The 20,466-nt window shown below is 44.9% G+C and overlaps 1 protein-coding gene across 3 annotated transcripts in view; it reads left to right on the forward strand.

Annotated features, from left to right (window-relative positions):
* Nucleotides 1-20,466, forward strand: part of PSTPIP2 (proline-serine-threonine phosphatase interacting protein 2) — a 95,456-nt gene that overhangs the window by 64,852 nt on the left and 10,138 nt on the right. For all 3 annotated transcript variants that reach the window (XM_045164031.1, XM_045164032.1, XM_045164033.1), the window contains 4 exons: nucleotides 257-363; nucleotides 5,848-5,910; nucleotides 19,515-19,613; nucleotides 20,137-20,182. In XM_045164031.1, coding sequence (XP_045019966.1) covers nucleotides 257-363; nucleotides 5,848-5,910; nucleotides 19,515-19,613; nucleotides 20,137-20,182 — 315 coding nt within the window. The remainder of the gene's footprint in view (nucleotides 1-256; nucleotides 364-5,847; nucleotides 5,911-19,514; nucleotides 19,614-20,136; nucleotides 20,183-20,466) is intronic.

Raw genomic sequence — 20,466 nt, forward strand, 5'->3', positions numbered from 1 at the left:
ATGCAAGCTCCGTGAGCTTCTCCCCTGCCTTGGGCACACACCAGGTTAGTGCAGCTCGTGGTGGAAAGCTACACTAAAGCTTTGCTGGCTTCAGGGTAATGCTGGGTATGTGGAGGGTCTTAATAAATGTTGGTGACCAAGTGAAGCAGGTTAACTTTACCACGTGCCCAAGAGTTCTGTCTGTATTTTAACTTTTTATATGGTTTCTTTGATTTGAATTCAGACATGTGGGGTTTGTTTTTTATTCTTTTTGCAGAAGTAGACAATGTGGCACAAAGTCACATCCACCTTGCACAGACTCTAAGAGAAGAAGCCCGGAAGATGGAGGAATTTAGGGAAAAGCAAAAGTCACAACAAAAAAAGGTTAGATTTATGTGTTATATGGTTTATGTGGCTGGGTTGGGTTTATGTGTTATATCGTACATGTATTAAGATGTTGCCTTTCTTCCAGCAGAAAACTCCAGGCTTGTTTTCTCACTGACCTCCTTAGCTCAGCTCCCAATCTCAAGCGTCCACACTCGTCTTTTAACCTATGAGATTATTTATCAGGAACCATGTGGGCACTCAATCTAGACAGGGATGCCTCTGTGCCCATTTACATGCTAGGGCAGTTCTTTTTTAACTTTTTGCAAGAATCAGAGGTCCAGCTTGCTTTCCTGTTCTATTGGCTGCCGCTGTTTAAACTATGACTGGAAAGGGGAAGCCCTGTTTTCATAAGGGTCTAACACATCCAAGGTGGTGGGTGTTCAGTTCACATTCCTCCTCCTGGTCAAGGTGATATGGATGGGTAAGAAGTGGAGGGGACTCAGTTCTCCCTGGAGACCAGAATGTAGTCCAACCGCCCTATTTTACAAAGAGGGATACAGAGGTCCTGGGAAATTCAAGTCCTTTTGGCTTCAAAACGGATGTTATACAGGCTCCTTTCCCTTGATGGGCAGGAGGTGGGAGTGAACAAGAGTTAATAAAACTGGCAAACATTTAGGAAGTTACAAGGATCAAGACAAGAAGTGCAGATTTATATTAAAGTGTTCCTTAGACTAGACCAGCCTCTGTTTTGTCTCCCTTCTGTTTTGGTCCTAAAAGATTTGATTTTTTTCGCTGTGCTGAGTCTTTGTTGCTGCAGGGGCGTTTCTCTAGTTGTGTTGCATGGGCTTCTCATGGCAGTGGCTTCTCTCGTTGTGGAGCATAGGCTCTAGGGCCCGCAGGCTTCAGTAGTTACAGCTCGAGGGCTCTAGAGCGCAGGCTCAGTAGTTGTGGTGCGTGGGCTTAGTTGCTCCAAGGCACATGGAATCTTCCCAGACCAGGTATCGAACCCCTGTCCCTGCAAAGGCAGACAGATTCTTATCCACTGTGCCACCAAGGAAGTCTCCATAGAACTTTTCTTTAATATCTTGTCTCCAAGGTTGGCATGAACTTCATGTGAGAGAGAAACTCTTCACTATGTAGCATCTGAACACGCCCACCCAGGTCTCTCCAGACAGCTCTGCATGGACTTCTTGGCGATCTTTCTTCATCCTGGCCCTTTACTGTCTGGAAGTCATTGTCTGCAGTGTATATATCCAGTTAACAGCTGATTTTACCCATGCCTCAATCCCAGCAACTTTGCCTGTGGTTCTAAATCAGAGTCTAATTCCAACCTCCCTTGTGGCGACTTGACATTTGGAGTGGGCGGAGGCATCTTAAGAGCCTGACTACCTTCTATATACTGTCATTTCATAAGCCGCCCTGGCAGCTGTGCCTCTTCTCGGAAGGAAGGGTAGAAACTAACAATTAAGGAACACCATGTCGGGTGTTTTCAGACAAATTCAAGGTTCAAGTATCAGGTTTGAGGGGCACATCTGGCCCAAAGTATATGTGTATTACACCCATCTATCTATTGGATGGTCAGACTCTTTATGTCTGCCATTGCAAACCCTGCCTGTTCTCCAAAGGGTTTACAATTTTTCAGCCTTCGACAGCCAGTGTCTGTGCACACATGATTTCCACTAAGAGAAGAAGAGACTCGTTTCCTCACAGTCTTAAGTGCCCTTGGTTTCAGGGAGAGTTTTGTTAATTTTGCAAGGCTTCTGAAACTTCCCTTCCTCATAAGTTACAAAGACCAAGTTCTCTCAGCTGGAACCGTTTTGAATTCTCTTAAGCAACAGTGAAGCCTGGACTCATTCCACTGCAGTCATCAAAGTTCCCCACACTGTGTGCTCTCGACAGCAGGAAAACAGCTTCTGAGCTTTCTTTGCCAAGTCCAAAGTTTATTCATAAATTTACAGTTACTTGTATCACAGTGAACTATGGGTTGTTCCACTTCTGTATTTAGATATTTTGAAAAAAAAAAATCAGACTTTTAGAGAATATGTGTCAATGTTAACTTCTCATTTTCACTGGTCAAACCCTGCACATGTTGGTCTCTCACTTCTTGGAAATTAAGCCATTTCCGTTTATCAAGGAAATCCATCAGTTGGTTTCTTTTAGCGAACTGGGGCAGGGGAGGTATGGCTGGTAGAACCTTTCAGTGAACTAGCTTATAGAACTAGGAGAAGGCAATGGCGACCCACTCCAGTACTCTTGCCTGGAAAATCCCATGAACGCAGGAGCCTGGTGGGCCGCAGTCCACGGGGTCACGAAGAGTCGGACACGACTGAGCGACTTCACTTTCGCTTTTCACTTTCATGCATTGGACAAGGAAATGGCAACCCACTCCAGTGTTCTTGCCTGGAGAATCCCAGGGATGGGGGAACCTGGTGGGCTGCCGTCTATGGAGTCGCATAGAGTCGGACACAATTAGCAGCAGCAGCAGCAGCAGCTCGTAGAACTAGTTTTCTGAGGGTGGTGACAAATGCTGCCGTGGCCTTCCGCCCACCCCCGCCCCAAGCATAGAGCTTGGCCAGAGAGACTGATGTGACAGTAATCATGTCGGTGGAATGAGCCTTAAAAGATAAGGAAGTGAAGCTGCCAGCCGAACCTACAGTGGGACACCTAACCTAACTGGTAGGCCTGGGGAGCCTCCTGGAGGCAGTGACCTTGAAGCTAAAGCCAACAGAGTGAAAGATGGTATGAGTGAGGGCAGAGACAAAGAAGGTTCTCAGCCCTCAGGCAGGGAGGCATCTTTGGAGCCACGCTCAGGAGGTTTGACGTTTTAGGTGCTGAGGTGCTTTCCCAGCCCAGAGCATCCTAAGCTGAACAAAGGAAGCACGTGGTCAATCACTCTGTCTTCCGGTGCCTACATTATGCTTTACTGTCTCAACTAAGACAAGGATGATCATGGCAGAAGGCCCTGTGTCGAGAGCGAGCTCCGAGGAAGGGAACCTCCTTGGTCACATAGGTTGTCACTTCCAGTTTTCAGAGTATAGTCTGAATGTAGGTAAACAGACAGACCATTCAGCAGCTCAGTCAGCAATTTACTGCAGGCCATTATTTTACATCTCTCCTTCCTTTTCCCCTTCCTCTTGCCTCTCCCCACTTGATAGCATGCAGGGCTGTGGCTTTGCACTATTTTGTGTTACTGATAAAGCATAATCAAATTTCCAATAGAGTCAGTCTAAACAGAAAGAATGAGTCCTAGAAGAAAAACATCCCTAAGGAGCCCTGGAAGAGGCTCCCTGGTAGTCCAGTGGTTAAGGCTCTGTGCTTCCACTGCATGGGGCACAGGTTTGATCCCTAGTTGGGGAACTAAGATCCTGCATGCTATGTAAGTCCTGAAAGAGAACTCATGACTTACTGGGGTTACCATGGAAAGGCCACCTTACAAGTGAGTATGGACATGAGGAGACTTAAATCAAGGTGGTAGCAGACAGAGCTGGACTGGGTGTCACTGAGTGGTCTTGAGCTATAGCCCTTTGTGGGCTCTAGGGATCACACTAGTTAGCTTAGAGCTAGACTGCTGCTAAGATCCTGCTGATATACAAATACAGGAATCCTTGAAGCCAGAGAGAAGAATGGCATGAAGTATAATGGAACTTTGTAGCCACATGAGAGGTGCATGATGCTGGTGTTACGTAGAACTTGGAGATAAGGAGGCCTGGCTTGGGCCATAAACTATAAAATAATAACAGCTCCTGAACTGGAAGAATGGCACTGTGTGAATTTGGACTAGAAAGGACCATGGACAGACCAGCATTGCTAACTGATCTGCTCTGTGGAGCCTGGGAAATCAAGAAACATTATGAATAAACTCTGCCCTCCTCACAGAGGCACATAGGTGCTCACATGAGCCACACAGCTCTCTGTCTGCAATGGCAGGGATCTGCCTGTGAGTCATTCCCCGTGGGGTCATGTTTCTGTCCTCCATTTCTTTAGAGCCTTAACCTCGTTACCTCCTGGTCCTTCCATTTCAGCTGGGCTGGGAGATGGGTGCTTCGTTCTCAGAGGGCCCCTTGGGGGCTCTCCCAAGGGAGTTTCATATATTCTACAAAGTTCATATCTGAAGTGAGGCCAGCCCAAAACATATCCAGATATCTTGAAAATCCATCCATATTTGTGCATTATGGTAACGGACAAAAACCTAGTTTTCCAGAAGAAAGAGACATATTTTAATATTCTTAGTATTATTTTGCATTATGTCATCTTGTACAAGGGCAATGCCATAACTCGTTTTGTTGCATTTCTTAGCTTTTATATACCCATCTGATTTTAGAGGGCTATCATGTGGTTAATGGTAGTTTTGGGTAAAGATTAGGAACAAGGACACGGGAGTCTGACTGTGCCCAAATCCCAACTCTGCTACTTGCTGAGAACATCACCTTGGGTGAGGTTACCCAGGGGATGGGGATGAGTACTCACAATCGTGATGCATGAAAGTCACTTAGCACATAATAGTGTGGGAGCTGCCACTATGTCTGGGCTGTGCTTAGTCGCTCAGTCATGTCCAACTCTTTGCAACCCCATGGACTGTAGCCCAGGTTCCTCTGTCCATGGGGATTCTCCAGGCAAGAATACTGGAGTGGGTTGCCATGCCCTCCTCCAGGGAATCTTCCCAGCACAGGGACTGAACCCATGTCTCCTGCATTGCAGGTGGATTCTTTACCATTTGAGCCACCAGGGACCCCACTGTTATGTCTGAGAGTTGCATTTTTATTATCAGTCCCATTATTTTGACTAATAAAAGTATTGTCACAGCCAGAGCAAAGAAATTGCTCCCAAGTGATCTCAACCAAGTAGCTTACCTTTCCTTTTAGATGGTGTACAATGTAGGACTGATCAGCTGTTCCACAAACATTTCTTCCCTTCATACTGCCTGGGCTCCTTGCTGGTGATGGGAGTGCCTTTGACAGATGCCACAGAAGTGAATGTTTCTGAGTCCCTAACTGCGCTGACACAGGCTTACAGAATAAAGAACCCTTTTAAAATGAGCAACATTTTAAAAATCCCTTTTTGAAACTCGAGGCTTCCCTGGTGGCTCAGATGATAAAAAATCTGCCCGCAGTGTGGGAGACTTGGGTTCAATCCCTGAGCCAGGAAGATTTCCTGGAGAAAGGAATGGCTACTCCCTCCAGTCTTCTTGCCTGGAGAATTCCATGGACAGAGGAGCCTGGCAGGGTCACAAAGAGTCGGACATTACTGAGTGACTAACACTTGAAGCCTAAGTTTCTTGATTCCAGATTTACTGATGAGAATAAGGTGATCCCTGATTCTCAGTAGTGGCTGGTGGCCACCCAGGTTCAAAGGTAGGCAAATTGTTTAGCCTTTCTGTGCTGCACTCTCCTTATTTGTGAAATAGGAGTAATAATAAATAGCACATCTACCCTCTGGGTTGTGTGAGGACTAAACGAGGTAAGCCATGTTAAACGCTTAGCCTTCAAAATAAACTGGTGTTAATAATTATCTTTATTAATAGTGCTTGTGCTCTCTTCACAGATGGAGCTTATAATGGATGCTGCCCATAAACAAAAGAGCTTACAATTCAAGAAAACCATGGATGTAAGTCTTACTATATTGCTTAAAAAAAAATGGTGACATTTTTTGAAATCCTGTGCTGTGTATCAACATTTTCTTGAAAATAACATTTGTGCAGTCTTTTAGAGAAAACAGCCTTTAGTGGTTTGGCTTTCTTTCCTTTTAAGGCCTTGGAAAGATTGAGGATGAAATTAGAAGAAATACAATGATGTTATCTTTTCAGCAACCTGGGAAAATATAGCAAGTCAACTTAAATATTTCAGACCAGAGCATGTATACTATATGGTACCTTTTATCTTGTTGGATTTGAACTTCTTCCCTGTAAGACTGTTTTGAATCTTGATTTCTTACCTTTTTTTATTGAGTTTTAAGATATCTGCAAACTGTAACAGCCATCTTTGCTTTAAGTAATTTATTTTAAAAAGCTTATCAAGATAGAACTGAGACAAGTTGCTGGGATCTCACACTAGCTTTTCATGAATCCCCTACTGTTGAATTGTGTTACTGAACATCTGTGACTCCATCTTTGTACAGAAGTATCATCATATATTCTGTGACTGTGACATCATACCTGGTTACCTGGTCAAAAAAGAAAATGCCACCAATGTTGATGGCATATGCAGTCTATTCTGCATTTTTTCTTTTGTTGGGGAAGTGTGAAATTTCCTCGGTTCTGTCTTGCCACAGCAAAGATTTGAAACGGCAGACCAGTGTTACAGCTCAGTTACAGCTCAGAGTTTTATTCAGCAAGCAAAGGAAAGTATACCCTTGAGGTATGAAGGTGGGCCGACCCCAAAGGAGAGGCCTCAATCCATCTTGGCTTCCTCCTTTTATGTGTATGTCTCTTCCCTACCTTGAGCCTGCCCTATGCAAATTGGGCTAGCCAAGAAGAGGGTGTATTTGTTTGTGAGAACTGAAGTTCTCACTCCAGTCTGCAGATATTCTTTTGTTCCATTTTTGCAGGCTTTTCCCTTTCTTTGTCTTTTAGCCACTGCCATTTCGGACTCCTTTTTCCTATTCTAACTACCTAACATCCCCCCCTCAAGAGATGGGAGGCCCAATTCTCTGGGAGTAGGGGTGTTGAGGTCTCTCTGGCTACTAATTCCTGCTGAGCTGGGATGGTGAGGGGCATTGGGCCTCCCCCTCTCTTGCTAGTCTCAAGCCTCAGAGTCCTTATAGCAGTGTCCATCTAAACGTGAGTGATATTTTCCATTGGTCAGGTTGTAGCTTTATATATCCTTGTTGAACTGGCACTGCATATTGTAGTTTGTTGACCTGGGCAGAGACAAAAACAGGTTAGACAATTGATAATACATGGAGCAATCACAAGCAGCATTAATATGGTGATAACAGGGATTAGTAGGGATATTAGCCAACTCCAAATTCACCCTTGCCTGGAGAAGGATCCCCCAAAGAGAGATTGTAGCCACCCCAAGAACTCTCCAGCTCATTCTTTGAGATCCCATAGGATCTGAATGTTTTTCTTGAGGACTGTGAGACTTCCTTTAACTTGGTTGGAGGTATTTACCAGAAACAACACGTCTCATTTAAGATGGCTCAAGTTCCTCCTTGTTCAGGGATCAGGAGCTCTATCTCCTGTCTATTTTGGAGTACAACCCCTGCCAAGCTGTGTTGGCTCTTTAGAGCTATCCTGAGAAATCTTGTCCCCAGAAAATTAATTTTGGGGGTGTTCATTAGAATGGCACTCATTTGTAGTCCTAAATAGGTATCTGAGATCTACCAGGGTATACTGAGTATCCTCTTCTGTTTTCTTCCACAGCTTAACTAGTGATTAGTGAATCCAGGAGTTGTGCCCTGGTATCTTAACTGCTGTGGGGGTAGAAAATATTACAGGGTAGGGGCCCTTCCGTGTGGCCTGGAGTGGAGCCTTTGGGGACCCATCTTTCCAGACTTTAATTAGGACTTGAGTCCCTGGAGCATATAGTGGTGGCTCTTTAGAATCTTTTGGGTCTTGGTTGACACCCCACAAATGTATATGCTGTTGGAATTGCCCAATGGCCATGGTATAAGACCAGAGAGTCTGAGCCTCTGGATCTAGGAAGAGGTCATTGATATAAACAAAAGGTCTTCCATATAGCATCTCATAAGAACTAAGACCAACCTGTTCCTTAGGGGCAATGCCGGTGCAGAGGAGAGCTATTGGTAAAGCCTCCTTCCATCCCAGGGAGGTCTCCTGGGTTATCTTTTTTTATCACTGATTTTAAGTATTGGTTGGCTCTTTCTACTTTTCCTGAAGACTGAGGCCTCCAGGCACAATGGAGATAATAAGTAATGCCCAGTGCTTTCGAGACCCCTTTGGTGACCTTAGAAGTAAATGATGTCCCATTGTCACTTTGTAATGACCCGGGCAGACCAAATCTTGGAATGATTTCATGGAGCATTGTTTTTTACCACCTCCTCAGCCTTCTCAGTCCAGGTGGGAAAGCCTTCAATCCATCCCGTGAATGTATCTATCATGACTAGTAGGTATTTAAACCCTTGAGAAGCTGGCGTCTGGGTGAAGTCCATCTGCTAATCCTCTCCTGGGTAGGTCCCATGCCATTGGATGGGCTGGGTCAGCTGAGGTCTTCGAGCTCTTTGGGGGTTAATTGGCAAGTGGGACGAAAGGTGACCACTTGCCTTATAATTATTTGGAGGCCTTTTCCTCTGAAGGACCTTTCTAGTAATCTTTGGAGGGCCTTCTCCCCTAAATAAGTGGTGGCATGTAAGGAGTTAATCAACTTCAATTGGAGCTTCCCAGGCAGAAAAAGGAGTCTCTCCTCTTGGAACCATCCCATATGATCTTCTTGAACGCTCTCACTCTTAGCTTTAAGAGTCTTACCTTCAGTATATGAAGGAATTTCTGACAAATCAGTCTGTGGAACTAAGGTGGCAACCCCTATTAGGTCACTGTTCTGTAATGCTGCTCTTAGCTGCCTGATAGGCTTCTTGGTTCCCTTGTGCCACTTTCGTACTCCCTTTTTGGTGTCCTTTACAGTGGGAGACTGAAACCTCAGTGGGCAGATGGACTGCCTCCAAGAACCTAAGGATTTGATCACCCTACTTGATTGGGGACCCTCGGGTGGTCAAGTGGCCTCTTTCTTTCCAATAGCAGCATGTGCATGTAGCACCAGAAAGGCATGCTTGGAGTCAGTGTAAATGGCTACTCTTTTTCCTTTTCCCGCTCTAAAGCTCAGGGCTATGAGCTCAGCCAATTGGGCTAAAGTACTGGTGACAAAGGTTTAGCCTCTATGGTCTCAAAATTGGAGACTACTGCATATCCAGCTCTTCTTTCCCCATCTAAGACCAAGCTACTTCCATCAGTGTACAATTTCTTCAGGATTGGTCAGAGGAGCTTCTGACAATCCTTCTCAGGGTTTTGCCCAGTGGTCCAAGGTTTCTAGGCAAGAGTGAAAGGGGAGAGAGCCCTCAGGGATAGGTTGGAGGGTAGCTGGGTTAAGAACCTCACAAGGGGATATAGTTTGGCCTGGATTTTCCATCAGCACTACTTGATACCTGAGGATCCTTTGATCAGACATCCATAAATGGCCTTTCCCATTAAAAAGTTGTTTCACTTGGTGGCTGGTAAAAATAGTTTGCCCCCAAGAGAGAGTTTTAAAGCACCTGCCATCAGAACTGCAATAGCTGCAAGATTTCGAAAGCAGGGAAAGATCTCTTCCCAATAAGGGAGTAGGACACTTAGGGACCCCCCGAAGCTGGTGGGAAAGTATTTGCCCATCCCAGCAACAAAGAAGTGCTTGGGTGAATCTTTTTGTAATTGTTTTTCCTGTAGCACCCAAAACAGTACAGGTTTGGGAGGAGACGGCTCTGGAACAGGAGGTCAGGACAGAGTAGGTAGCCCGTGTGTCCATCAAGAAATTCTCGGACCTATCGGCCACATCCAGTTGCACCCTTGGTTCCATCCCTGTTGGTGGTTATCTGTGGCAGGCGGGCTGGCTGGAGTGGGCGCTTCAGTCCTGTTGAACTATCGTGAGGGAAGGCTTGGCGCCTGACCTTGAGGCTTTTGGATCCCGAGGGCAGAGTGCCACCCAGTGTCCCAAGTGATGGCATTTGTAGCAAGCCATTTTAGGAGACTTGCCAGAGTTTGAACACTCTTTGGCCCAATGTCCTGCCTGTCTACAGGTTAGGCATTTGTCTCATGCCTTGTCCTTCAAGGACTTGGGGTTTGCCATAGGGCTTCCCTGGAGGGTGGCCAGCATCTGGGCATGGCTTGTCTCTTTCATTCTCTCTCTTTCCTGGGCCTTGGCTCTCCTCTCCTGTTCTCTGTTATAAAAGTTATTGGTGGCTGTCTGGACCATCTCATCTAAAGAGGCAGCAGAGTCCTGATGCTGTAGCTATTGTAACTTTATCCTGATGTCTGATGCACATGGGAACAGGAATTTGTCCTTAAAAATCACCTGTCCTTTGTAAGAGTCTAAGTCCAAATTGGTAAACATTTGGAGGGCCTCTTTTAGCCTTTCCAGAAAGGCAATGTGGTTCTTGTTGGGCTCCTGAGTTATTGCTGAGACTCAGCACAGTCCCACAGTAATAGGCTTCCTTCTATTCCATGGGTGGACTTCCTTAGGGGTGAGTCTTTCTGAAGCTTATCCTATCCAGTACTGTTGCAACCTGAGAGCCAGGCATCCCCGGGTCAGGGTTCAGATCCCCAGGCAGATTGAGGCATGACAGCCTCCTGGAGATCAAATCCCTGGGCAGGTCAAGGCATATCGACTTCCTGGGACCAATGGACTGGTGGATTCCGAAGCAGGTTGAGGTGTGACAACCTCCCGAGGACCAGATCCTTAGGCAGGTTGAAGCAGGTCAACCTCCTGGGATCCTAGGCTGGGTGAATCCCCAAGCAGGCTGAGGCGTGACAACTTCCCAGGGAACAGATCCCTAGGCATGTTGCAGGAAGAGGGACCCCTTCCAGGACCCGTAGTGGGCTCTTGTCTAACACTTGGAAATGAATTGTCCGAGGAGACACATGTGCTGACAAAGCAAGAGATTTTCTTGGCAACGGGCACTCAGGCAGAGAGCAGTAAGGTAAGGGAACCCAGGAGAACTGCTCTGCCATGTGGCTTGCAGTCTTATGTTGATAAGTTCTTATGTTGCAGTTTTATGTTGATAGGATTAATTTCTGGGTTGTCTTTAGCTAATCATTCTGATTCAGAGTCCTTCCTGGTGGTGCATGCCTTGTTCAGCCAAGATGGATGCCAGCGAAGGATTCTGGGAGGTGGTCAGACCTGTGGTGTCTCCTTTTGACCTTTCCTGAACTTTTCCAGTTGGTGGTGGCTTATTAGTTCCATGTTCCTTACCAGGACCTCCTGTCATAAAACAACTCACACAAATGGTTACTATGGTGCCTGGCTAGGGTGGGCGGTTTTAGTCGGTGTGCTTCCCCTAATAGGCGGGTCAAAGCAGGTTGACCTCCTGGGACCCCCCAGGCTGGAGTTGGGCATCCCCAAGGTCTCCAGCGTGACTAGTCCTGGGTAGGATTGGGGGTGTAATCTTAACTCATTGCCGGTTTGTCCATCATGGATGGGAATAGATACCATGATGTAAAGCAATCTAAGCCTGTGCCCTGAGACTGGGAACCTGGTGAAACCTTATCCTCTTATTGCTCTGAGGGAATAAGTAAGTCAGATTTCTTTCCTTAGTCCTTCATAAGAGTAGTTTAGGGTGTTTCCAATGGTAAACATTGTATTGTCATAGACCCATTTTAGGTAATAACAGGAGTAATGACATAGGAGTGGGTTATCTGGTCCTGTAGGGGCATTAAGAGTATTTTAATAATAAGCAAGGTGGAGCAGTGTTGCCTATGAGGGGGGAGGGTCCTGGTTGTAGGAGTTAGTAAGTGGCTTAAGAACAAATTGATAAGAGGCAACAGACCAGAGGACTTCCCTGGTGGCTCAGAAGGTAAAGCCTCTGTATACAATGTGAGAGACCTGGGTTCGATCCCTGGGTTGGGAAGATTCCCTGGAGAAGGAAATGGCAACTCACTCCAGTACTCTTGCCTTGAAAATCCTGTAGATGGAGGAGCTTGGTGCAGGCTACTGTCCATGGGGTTGCAAAGAGTCAGGCACGACTGAGCAACTTCTCTTCACTTCAACAGACCAGATGTTCCATAAAAGTGGAGTGGAGATTTGATCTGGGGGTATGTTTGTAACTTTAGGAGAAGGGTGGTAAGGGTTTGGGTCCAAATGGCCTGAAGGGCTAACTCCCAAAGAAGCAAACATTATCCCTGGAAGCCCAATTGCCCTTGAAGGGATGCCACCAACAGATGGACTTTTAGCAGGCATTGTGTGCCTGTCACCTGCCCTAGTGGGTTCACTGAGAGATGCTGTTGCTGCACATATTGTAGGAAACATGGAAGATGAAGGCCTGAATCTCTAGAGGGATTGGATATTATATAATATTGCCCTCCCAAGGGTCAGTTATTTTCTGGTTGTCCCTCCAGAAGATTGTAGAGGCAACACTGTGGGCCCACACTGGGCTCAGGAAAAGAGCATGAAACAGGAGGGAGGGGGCAGGGCACAACTGTTGAAAGAACGACATAGCCCAAGGGTACAACATAAACCGATTAAAATCAAATGGGTCCAAGATGGCAGACAAGTCAAATTCTACTAAATTTTGATCCTCAATCTGCAAGCTAAACAACACACCCAGAGGCGCCATGACACGTCCAAGGCACTATCAAAAGACCAAGGAGTGGGTGATTCCCCAATTGTTGGAATGATCCTCCCATTCACTAGCATATGAAATTGCCCAGCAGATAAAAAACTAACCACACCACATTTCATGGCTGCCTCACTCGCCCTCTGTGATGGCCCACTCTTGGAGTGTGAATCTCTCTGAATCTGAACAAATCCACCTCTTACCTATCGCTGTGTCTTTCACTGAATATTTTTGGCAATGAGACATCAAGAGCCTGAGCTTCATTAGGTCCTAAAACCAGGCACCATGGGTTTTGGCTGGGCTCAAGTCCCAGTTGAATATGACTGAGTGACTAAGCATAGCACAGAGTCCCTGCCACGTGGGTTTGAATCCCAATCTTAGGTATAAACAGTTTCATACACAATTTTCAGAAATGGAAAGATGACGACCTGCCCAATACTTTGTAAGCAGTGGCATAGTTGGAGAGAGGAACTGAAGGACAGGAGGAAAAAGCAGTGGGAAAAATGTGCTGAGGAATCCCCTTCATAACCTGCTGGAAAGTCTGCTAAATACCTGACCCGTGCTCACAGTTTTCATTGGTCTGATCCTTGGCACAAAGATGATTAAGGACAGAAGAACCCTCACCCCCTTGGGCAACAGCTACCAGGGCATAGCAGATAGTAGAGCCTTTGTGACATACTGGGGAGGAGTCCCTGCTAGAGCCCCCCAATTGCACCCACTGCCGCTTGCCTATTTGCAGGGGGTTTGAGGAAACAAGGAATGAGAGATTATAAAGGAATTAAGATTTTGTTAGCCATATGTCCTTCCAGCCATAGGGGTGAGTACCTCCTACCTTAACTGGAGGTCTGGAATCTGAGGCTGAGCCGTGTGAGCTTTCTGCTGAGTTTGTTTTTTGCTGTCCTGGTTTCCAGCATGCTGGGCTTCTTGTCACTTCTGTTGCGCTGGGTTTGTTCACGTTCAGCTTCCACAGAGAGAGCTTTCACTGAGTTGGGCTTCTGCTGTGCTTGGCCACTGCCTCGCGCATGCTGAGCCGAGGTTGTTTCAGCCAGGTTAAATCCAAGAAATGGCACCAGATATGTCGGGGGAGTGTGAAATTTCCTTGGTTCTATCTTGCTGCAGCAAAGATTTGAAACAGAAGACCAGTGTTACAGCTCAGTTATAGCTCAGAATTTTATTTGGCAAGGAAAGGAAATTACACCCTCGAGACATGAAGGCCGGCCGACCCCAAAGGAGAGGCCTTAATCTGTCTTGGCTTCTTCCTTTTATATTTTTGTCTCCTCTCCATCTTGAGCCTGCCCTATGCAAATTGGGCTAGCCAAGAAGGGGGCCTATTTCTTTCACCTGAAGTTCTCTCTCCAGTCTGCAGATATTCTTTTGTTCCATTTTTGCAGGCTTTTCCCTTTCTTTGTCTTTTAGCCACTGCCATTTTGGACTCCTTTTTCCTATTCTAACTACCAAACACTTTGATGCAGAGCATGTGAAAAGTGATTGATAGAGAATGATGTCAGTATAATGCAGAAATGGTGTTGGTTGATATATGATTACTCCCAGAATTTTTATGTTTTGAGCAATCTAGGGAAAGCTCACAAATAGAAAGTCTTATTGAAATATAAATTTCCTACTTCTTCCGCCTACATTTAGAACTGTAACATTGTTAAAATTTTTGCTTCAACTGTCAAAAATTTAGAAAACACAAGAAGAAAAAGGAAGAGTATTGTATTTGCCCATTTTTTGCTGTTTTTTTCCTTCTAATGTTTCAAGGTTTCTTTTTATAATTTTGTTTTGCTTAGAGAACTTCTTCAGGCATTTTTTTAAGGTATGTCTGCCAGTATTAACTACTCTTGTTACTGAAAACACCAAGCCCATGTGTCTGACACACACCGAGGGCAAACAATACTAAAACATTGGAGTTTGGAACAAAGGTTTATTGCAGGGCCATGCAAGGAGATGGGTGGCTCATGTCTTAAAACCCTCAAACTCCCTGAAAGCTTTTAGCAAAGCCCTTTTATAGAAAAGGTGAGGGAGGGGTGTGGTTAGTTGTGGCAAACTTCAAACTTCTGGGTGTCAGATCCTTTGTTCTTGAAGTCAGGTCATGGTCAGGTAACAATGTACCTGTAAATTTCTGCCAAACAAATGTTTTTCTCTGTCCTGACAAGAAAGGGCAGGGTCCCAAGGCACAACTTTCAGCCACCAAGGTCCCGGTCCTGGCTAAGAGGAGGCAGATCTCAGTTGGCAGCTCCCTTGGGGCCAGGTTCCCACACCTTGCCCAGCTATCATCACTGAGGCAGCCAGGTGACCAAACCAACTGGCCCTCAGGCTCCTCTGGCTGCCCAAGGGGGTGGGGCAGGTCCCACAGACTGTGATGCACACAAACTGCTGCTGATATTAGGTCACAGAGACAAGGATGGGGGAGAGGTTCAACACTGCTTTAAGGCCTGGGCCAAGGCTATCAGAGAAGCCAATGGCAGCCCACTCCAGTACTCTTGCCTGGAAAATCCTATGGACGGAGGAGCCTGGTAGGCTGCAGTCCATGGGGTTGCAAAGAATCAGATACAACTGAGCAACTTCACTTTCACTTTCATGCATTGGAGAAGGAAATGGCAACCCACTCCAGTATTCTTGCGTGGAGAATCCCAGGGACAGGGGAGCCTGGTGGGTTGCTGTCTATGGGGTCGCAAAGAGTCAGACACGACTGAAGTGACTTAGCAAGGCTATCGGGTGGCCTTGGTGAGGGCTTTTGGCCCTGCATGACACAGTACCCACCCTGTTTCCTTGGTCCCCCATCACCCACTGGCCCAAGACCAGGGAACAGGCTGGAAGGCCCAGGAGAGAAGGCAAGCATCTAATCTACCTCTTACCTCACTCTCCACCTGATGACCACCACCCTACTGACTGCTGGCTGAATCAAGTCCCTAATGGTGTCTCACTGACAGTTGGTTGCTTGTGGGAAGGGTCCATTGTGGTGCTGGCCAATGGCTGAGCAGGACCCATTGCCTGGTAACAGTATGGAGTAAGGATCCACAGTAACGTCTGTGTGCTAAGGGCTGCCCTGCTACTCTCTGTTACACTCTTAGCTTTCCTTTAGTGAATTCCCTTTCATTCTTGAAGGATATTTTCTCTGGATATAGGATTGTGTGTTGACAGTTTTCTTTTAGTACTTGAAAAATGTTGTGTCACTTCCTTGTGACCTCCATAGTTTCTAATAAGAAAACTGCTATAATTCAAACTAATTTTCTCTTATGGATAAGGTATCATCTCTGTTTTAAGATATTTTCTTTTTTTTAGTTCTCAGACGTTCACCTCTGTGTCTTATCATGGATTTCTTTGGCTTTATCTTGTTTTCAGTTTGGTCAGTTTCTGGAATCTGTAGGTTTATTTCTTTTGCCAAATTTGGAACGTTTTCAGCATTTATTTCTTCAGCCATTTTCAGCCCATTCTCTTCTCCTAGGATTCCAAGGACATGAATGTTAGATCTTTTGTTATGGTGTCAAAGGTTCCTGAGGCTCTGTTCATTTTTTTAAGCCTATTTGCTCTGTTTTTCAGATTAGATAATTTCTATTGTATTGTCTTCCAGTTCACCAGTTCTTTTTTCTGTCTCTTCCATTCATAAGTCTATCCTTTCAAGTAGTAAAATTTTCAGTTCTAAAGTTTCCATTTGGTTCTTATTTATATCTTCTGTTTCTTTGCTGAGGTTTTCTTTTTCTTTGCCAAGACTGTTTTTTTCATTTTCCCACTGTTTGCAAATGTTTATTGAACATTTTTATGATGGCTGCCTTAAAATCTTTGTCAGATAATTGTAACATCTCTGTCATCTTGATGTTGAAATCTCTTGATGGTCTTTTTTCATGCAGTTTGAGATCCTCCTGGTTTTTGGTATGATGAGTGATATTCAACTGATATTGGACATTTTAGGTATTCTGTTGCCAGACTCTACATCTTATTTAAATCTTCCGTTTTAGCTGCCTTACTCTGATACCACTCTAGCAGTGGGGTGAAGTGCCACCACATTAGTGCTATGAGGGGGTAAAATCCAGGTTCCTTTCCTCCACCCCCCAGGCTCTACTTACACAATAGGGTCAGTGTTACTACTGGGGAGTGGTTCAAGTTCCTACTCTCCACTAGAACACCCCTGACGCCACTGCAGCCGGGAGGTGCTGCACCTCATTATGCTAGGTGGGGATGGTGAAAGTCCAGGCTCCTCACAGAGTCTCTGCTGGCTCTGTGTGTGCTGCTTCGTTATCTCCGGATAGGAATGAAAGTCCAAGTCTGATATTTGTCCTTCTCTGATACCGCCTTAGCAGGGGAGTTGGGAACCTCAGTATAGCCTGGTGAGTGTGGAAGTCCCCACTTGGCCTTTGCTGGATGTGTGGTGGGTGGGAGAGGGCACAGTTTCTTCATGTGGTGTGTGGCTGCTGTAGAACTTGGAGGATTCTTCCTGTCCTACTGTGCTGTCCCATTTCTGGCCTTTTGGCCAGAGAGAGCAGCTTTCCACTGGGACTATTTTTTGTCTATGCCCATCGGCATGTCTTGGTTGTCTGCTGCTTTAGCACCCATTCTGTGATACATGAGGCCAAAAGAAAACTCAGGGCACTTGCTTCTGGGTTACTGTCTGAGACCAAGGACGTTAGTCAGTCTGTCTTCTCTCTACCTTTTAGCATATTCTGTTTGTTTTATGTAGAATGCTCAGAGGTTTTAGTTATATTTGTGTGGAGGAATAGGGAAGAGTAAATCTGCTCTATCTTCCCTGGAGCCCATATACATTTTTAAAAAGACATTTTGATATGCTTTTAGAGTCATAAATGTGATCATACCCCAGCAAAGAATCTAAGACTATAAAATCCTCCAAAATGAGAAAAACAAAGTGCACTACTGTGTTCAGTACTTATATGAAAACTGTAAATGATTTAATTACCAAAAAATGGAGAAAGATTAAATTGTATAACCTTTAAAGATATGATTATGAGGACTAGGTAGCAACCGAGAACAAAGTCCCTAATATGTCGTATTAAAAAGTAATACAGAAAAGAGAAAGATGGATCACTGACAGCCTTAAAATTTAAGACTTCTTTAGAGCAAAAGAAAGACTATCATATGGTGAGAGATGACATGGAAGAAAAATATTAGTACCATATGGGGCTTCCCAGGTGGCGCTGGTGGTAAAGAGCCCTCCTGCCAATGCAGGAGACATAAGAGATGTGGCTTTGATCCCTGGGTTGGGAAGATCCCCTGGAGGAGGGCATGACAGTCCACTCAAGTATTCTTGCCTAGAGAATCCTATGGACAGAGAAGCCTGACAGGCTACAGTCCATAGTGTCACAAAGAGTTGGCCATGACTGAAGTGACTTGGCATGCATTAGTAACATATAATTTACAGCCAGTTAGTGTTACTAGTATAGACTGAGCTTTTAAAAATCAATTAAAATTATAATGCTCAAAAAAAAAAAAAAAGGGTAAAAGACATGGAGTAGAAAGGATATCAGAGAAGGCAATGGCACCCCACTGCAGTACTCTTGCCTGGCAAATGCCATGGACAGAGGAGCCTGGTAGGCTGCAGTCCATGGGGTCGCTAGGAGTCGGACACAACTGAGCGACTTCACTTTTACTTTTCACTTTTCACTTTTATGCACTGGAGAAGGAAATGGTAACCCACTCCAGTGTTCTTGCCTGGAGAATCCCAGGGACGGCAGAGCCTGGTGGGCTGCTGTCTATGGGGTCGCACAGAGTCGAACACGACTGAAGTGACCTAGCAGCAGCAGCAGAAAGGATATACCGCCTTAGCAATGAGATAAAATGCAAATTAAAAAGGGATATGCTTCTAGTATTAGAAAAGGTTAAAAACATTGTCCTATTTTAGTGTTGGTGAGAGTATGAGGCCACCATACCCTCACATATGTGTTTATAGGAGTATAGATGAGGGCAACCATTTTGGAGGTAAGTATGTATATATTTTTTTATCAAACAATTATGCTTCTAGGAATTTGGTCTGTAAATTCACACTACCCACAGTAAAAATTAGAGTGTTTTTATGTAATAAAAATAGGAAATAGGATAAATGTCCACCAGTAGAGAGTAGGTTAAGAAAATTATGGCATATATATATATATTATATGTATATGTGTGTGTGTTAACCCCAATTGAATTGCAGGGGAAGCTGAGAAATGTAGGAAAGCATGTGAGATACTTGACGAGCACAAACCAGCTCTGAAAAGGTGTCTTCATTCTTAGTCAAGCATTTTTGGGGTGTTTATAATTTTTTATTTATTAGCCAACTGATTCACAGCTTTGCTTTGTTTGAACAAGTTAAGTCTTTGCTTCAAGAGTTGAAACACAACTATTTGATTCAGTAAGTGTACTTTGTGAACTGATTACACACTGCTAATAGTAATGGTAGCACAGGAGAGACCACACTTACTTTAAACTACTGAAAACAGAATTCTTTAAATCAAGGAGCATGATCACCTTGGGCTACAGAAATGATGAGATCGGTGCCTCCCCACTGGCGCATGCTGTAACGAGGCACATGAGGATACTGAAGCATTGTTAGTTACAGTTCTCAGGACCAAATCATTGTATCTCAGTTCTGAGTGTAATGAATAAATGTTGGATTACACATCCTCTAGTTACATCAGTATTTGATTTTGCCTAATTCATATTCAATCTTTTGTTTCAGTAAATTTTTAAAGTTCATAGACTTTGTTTTTGCCAAATAGGAATTGTTAGTTCCTTGATCAGGTTGCCACTACATACATGATTTGGAAAGGGGATGGAGAAACCTTCCAGAGATAGATTAAAAAGAGCAGCTGCTCTGAGCACACACAGTCTAGAGGTGATCATAGCCCTAATCAGTGTGCCCTCTTATTTGCTGGGTAGGGGAGGGGCGGTTAGGGTGGCTGTTCCTCAGAGTCACAGTCTGCTTATCTGTTTTGATCCTCTTTTGTCTCATAACTACAAAGGCAAAGAAGAACTATGAGCAGAAATGCCGAGATAAAGATGAAGCAGAGCAGGCTGTCCACCGCAGTGCCAACATGGCAAACCCGAAGCAACAAGAAAAGGTACCTGGGAGAGCCAATATCCTGAAAAATCCAAGATTCGCATATGTCAAGCTAGAGCCAATTAATAATCTTAACAAACAAACAGAAAATGGACTTGCACTCTAAGCCCCTGGCAATACCCTCCTTCAGGCTATTAGAGTCCTCTGAGCCAGAAAAACCCATGTCCTATTTTGAGGGTTAGGGAAGAGCTAGAGAAACCTGGTCATGGGGGAGGGGTTCTGATGTTTTCATCTTTCTTCAAAACTCCATCTCATGTGTTCCTTATAGCAAGGCTGCCTCCTGCTTGGGTCTTTTATAAATTGAATTTTATGAAATCTGGATAAAGATTGTTAGCAATCAGAAGGTAGGGATATGTTTTAGGAAGATTAAAGAGCAAGTTGAGTGATTAACTTACAAGAGAAACATAAGTATGACTTAGAACTTGTCTCTTCACAGACTTTGCTTTTAAACCTGTTTTGCCTTTAGAAGCCTGGCCCAGCATTCCTAACTTCTTCTTCTTGTTGTTTTTTTCTGGTCCTCACAGCTTTTTGTGAAACTGGCAACTTCAAAGACTGCGGTAGAAGACGCGGGTGAGGGGTGTGCTCCAATGGATGGGGGAAGATGGTGGTGGGGCTAAATCTGTCTGAGAAAGGTAGTTTTATATACCTTACAATAGTGAATATATGCTTGTACCATAGGGTTAGCAAGGTATCTGAAGGAAAGAAGGGAGGGACAGAGGGAAGGAAGAGGGGTATATCAGAACCCTGGAAAGTGGGAGAAGCAAAAGAGGCAGCGGTTTCTGGCCCCTGCCTGCTTAGCTCATGCTGCCTGACAGGTGACCGAATGGCGTGGGGGCGTGGAGGGGTTGGGTCAT

The sequence above is a fragment of the Bubalus bubalis genome, chromosome 22, assembly GCF_019923935.1.
Source record: "Bubalus bubalis isolate 160015118507 breed Murrah chromosome 22, NDDB_SH_1, whole genome shotgun sequence".
NCBI classification, from domain to species: domain Eukaryota; kingdom Metazoa; phylum Chordata; class Mammalia; order Artiodactyla; family Bovidae; genus Bubalus; species Bubalus bubalis.